Raw genomic sequence first — 3,263 nt, 5'->3', positions numbered from 1 at the left:
AGTGGAATAATTCTTTTCCCCCACTATGTTTTTTGAAATGAAACACCTAATGCATTCATACTCAGAAATCATAGAAAACTCCTTATTAAACCTTTCACACATAGATAATCTAAGAAAGCCTTTTCCTACAGCAGACCCAGCCCTCCTTTGTATATTCAGGATATGATCATCTTGCCATCAGTTGGGTTATGTTTGAAATACTCTGAATCAGCTATCATTACTACTGATTTCCTTTTAGAAAAAGCAATTCGATTTTTATAATTACACAATTCTGAACGTTTAGCTTCTTTAAACTTCCATTTTACACAAAATATATGTCGAAGGAAAAAAAAACTCAAAAGAAAAAAAAAAAGAAAGAAAACTCCACGTAGTATCACAGAGTTTAATTTCAACCACCTGGTATAACATTTAAGTATCAGACCTTCTGAAAATGAATTCTTGATGTGTTCCCCTTCACCGCCCTTTTACTTTCTTCTTTCCCAAGATTAGAACTTACTAGGGAATAGGTTTTTGAAAATAAAGTTTCTTTTTTGGAAAATGGCCTACATTCAGAAATGTCTCAGAACAAGCATTTTAAAAAAACTAATAAATAATCATAAATCAAAATACATTAAAATAACATTACAGTACATCATCGCTCCTAAAAGGTCCACCATACTGGAAGATCCTCTCAAAGGTTCATAAATAAAGCCTTCTGGACTCGAAATCATTTCCTGCATTGTGATGAAGAGTATGCAGAAAAACTAAGAGGAATCGCCAAGTTATCGGTCGTATTCTGTCCAAACTACTTGGTCTGGTGCGGGCGGGGTGACTGTTTTGTTTTCGATCCAAGTGAAGACAATAGAAAAGTGCTTGTCCCACTTCCTCAAGTCCTCACAACCTGGAAAGAAATGACAAGGATTGAAGTGGCTCGGACTCCTACAAGATCCAGTTCTCTTCGGGCCTGTCCCGTGGACAAAGCGAGCTCAGAAGGACACCGGGGTCGCTCCCTCGAGTCCCCAGACACACTCAAGTGGCGCTGGTGACAAGGAGAGAAGCTGCGGCGTCGCTGGGGAGCGCACCAGTGAACACGCGTGGGTCAGCGTGGGCGGGCGGGCGATCAGAACTTCCTGCGCGGCCCGAACCCCGCACCCTCCCCTCTCTGCCCCGCCTCTCCTGGCTCCAGCTTGTTCCCTTCTTTCCGCCTCCCAGAAACCTGCATTAATTTCTCATTTTTCCACCCAAGATACGAACCAGGGAAAATGCTTCCTACTGCTACCACCCCCAGCCCCACTCCTCGGAACCTCCCTCGGGAGCCGAGCTGCCGGGACGTTACCTCGTCTGGCTCGGGTGCTGCCCTCTTCAGGCAGAGTTCGAGGTGCTACGGAGAAGCCGGTGGCCGTGCGGCTGCGAGAGCGGTAGTGGGTGCGGGTGCGGATGTGGGTGCGAACGCAAGTGCGGATGCGGATACGGATGGAGCGGCTGCGGCTGCGGCTGGGGCTTGGGTTGCGGCTGCGGCTGCGGCTGGGGCTGGGGCTTGGGTTGGGGCTGCGGCTGCGGCGGGGCTTGGGGGTGGGACTGGGGCTGAAGCTGCGGCTGCGGCGGCTGCTGCTGGACCAGGTGCTGCTGCTTCTGCCGCGTGGACTTGACCGCCAGGATAGCCTGACGATTCTTGTACTGCACCATCTGAAGCGTGATCTCCGCGTTCCAGCCCTGGTCCTGCGGGCACCGAAAGTCGATTTCCTTGCCCTCGGCCATCACCACAGTGAAGTACATATACTTGCCTTTGCGCTCCACGCAGTCCACGGTCTTCATGTTGGAAAAGTGCAATTCCTTCAGCTTGACGGGCGGCTCGAGGCTGCCCACAGCGGGGCCTCCGGGTTGGGATGGCTCGACCGGCCCCTGCCCGGGCTGCTGCTGCTGGTGTTGCAGCTGTTTGGGCGGGATGAGCAGCAGCCCCTCCTCAGTGAGGATACAGCACTTTTTCTTCCAGAGCTGCAGCAACCCGTCGCTGCGCTTCTCCAACACACCCTCCTTCAGCGCCTTGCAGCCGCTGCTCTCCAACATCCTCCCGGCATAGGGGGGGCCGCCGCTCGGCTCGGCCTCTCCTCTTCCAGCCGCCCGGGCCCGGGGGGGCAGCAGCAGCCGCGCGCCGTCCTCGCCCCAACAGCTCCCGCGGCCGCCCGCCCGGAGCGCGCAGAAGAGGCTAACGCGCAGGAAGCAGAGCGGCGGCGGAGGCTGCGGCGGTTCCTCGGGGGCCGGGCAGCAGGGCAGCCGCGTCCTGATGCGCCACAAGGTCCGGGAGCTGCGAGCCGCCGGGCCTCTGCCGTCCTCTTGCGAGCGCTCACTGAAGGGCTCTGGCCGGGCCCCCTCGCGGCGCTTTTGAATGGGCCATCCCCCCCACCCCCGAGTGACACCCAGCGGAAAAGGCGGCTCCTGGCGCCCGCGCCGCGGGGGAAAGCCCAGCTCCGAAAAGCACTCCGCCGCCGGCGCACGCCTCATTAACTTGGGGCCTTTCCAAAGCCGGCCGCGTCCACGCCCCCCGCGTCCCTTGCTCCGCCTCTCGCCGCCCACTCGCTTCCGTGCTCCTTCCCCGGGACGGCTGCAGGGACCCGAGCCCCGGAAACTCCTCTCCTCCGTCGGGGGCCACAGCCGAGGGCGCCCGAGATGGCCAGCAAAGGATGCCGAGGCGCAGAGGGCGCTGAGAGGCCATCCCCAGCCGTCCCGCCTCTCCTCCCGGTGGGGCTTTCTGCTAACAGCCTCAGAAAATGAGGATGGGGCTGCGAGGACGGGTACAGCTACCAGACAGTGCCTGGTACGCCAAGCTGACCCTCTGCCCTCGGGAACCCAGCCCTGGGGATTCGCGCTGCCTGGGCGAGCAAGGAGCCTGGGGGTGAGGCTCGCGAGCCGCGGAGTCCCGTGGAAGCGTGCCTCCCCCGGACACTACGTAAACATCTTAGTCCACAAAGGCCGAGAGGACACGGTGTCTTTACACTCACATTCGCTTACGGTCACTAACTAGCTCTTCTTGGAGCCGAAGGGGCGATTGTTAAAGCAACAGCGCTACCGTCTGTCCCGTTTGGAAGGGGTAGAGGAAGGGGACCACTTCGGATGGCATCTCGCCTTCCTTTTCTCGAGCCAGGAGCGCAGGCACTGCCTATCTTTACCCGTGACACGAGCGCTCTAGCTTCCTTCTTGACCCATCCGTACAGCCCGCAATATCTCACAACAGTAATTCAACTCTAACGACAAATTCAGGTAATGCCCGGTCCCAACACTTTAAG

The 3,263-nt window shown here is 57.0% G+C and overlaps 1 protein-coding gene across 1 annotated transcript; it reads right to left on the bottom strand.

The window, feature by feature from the left end:
• Positions 1 to 368: 368 nt before the first annotated feature.
• PHLDA1 (pleckstrin homology like domain family A member 1) lies at positions 369 to 2,481 on the bottom strand. Its single transcript, XM_060164896.1, has 2 exons — positions 1,316 to 2,481; positions 369 to 880 (listed from the first exon to the last, which is right to left on the bottom strand). The coding sequence occupies exon 1, from the start codon at positions 2,479 to 2,481 to the stop codon at positions 1,342 to 1,344; it is 1,140 nt and encodes a 379-aa protein (XP_060020879.1). The 3' UTR covers positions 369 to 880; positions 1,316 to 1,341.
• Positions 2,482 to 3,263: the final 782 nt, after the last annotated feature.

The sequence above is a fragment of the Lagenorhynchus albirostris genome, chromosome 11 (genome assembly GCF_949774975.1).
Source record: "Lagenorhynchus albirostris chromosome 11, mLagAlb1.1, whole genome shotgun sequence".
NCBI lineage: Eukaryota > Metazoa > Chordata > Mammalia > Artiodactyla > Delphinidae > Lagenorhynchus > Lagenorhynchus albirostris.
Note: the sequence above shows the minus strand (reverse complement) of the source record. Positions and strands in the feature narration are given on the sequence as shown.

Coding starts and splice junctions, on each gene's coding strand:
- PHLDA1 (XM_060164896.1), bottom strand. CDS start 2,481: ATGAGGCGTGCGCCGGCGGCGGAGTGCTTTTCGGAGCTGGGCTTTCCC.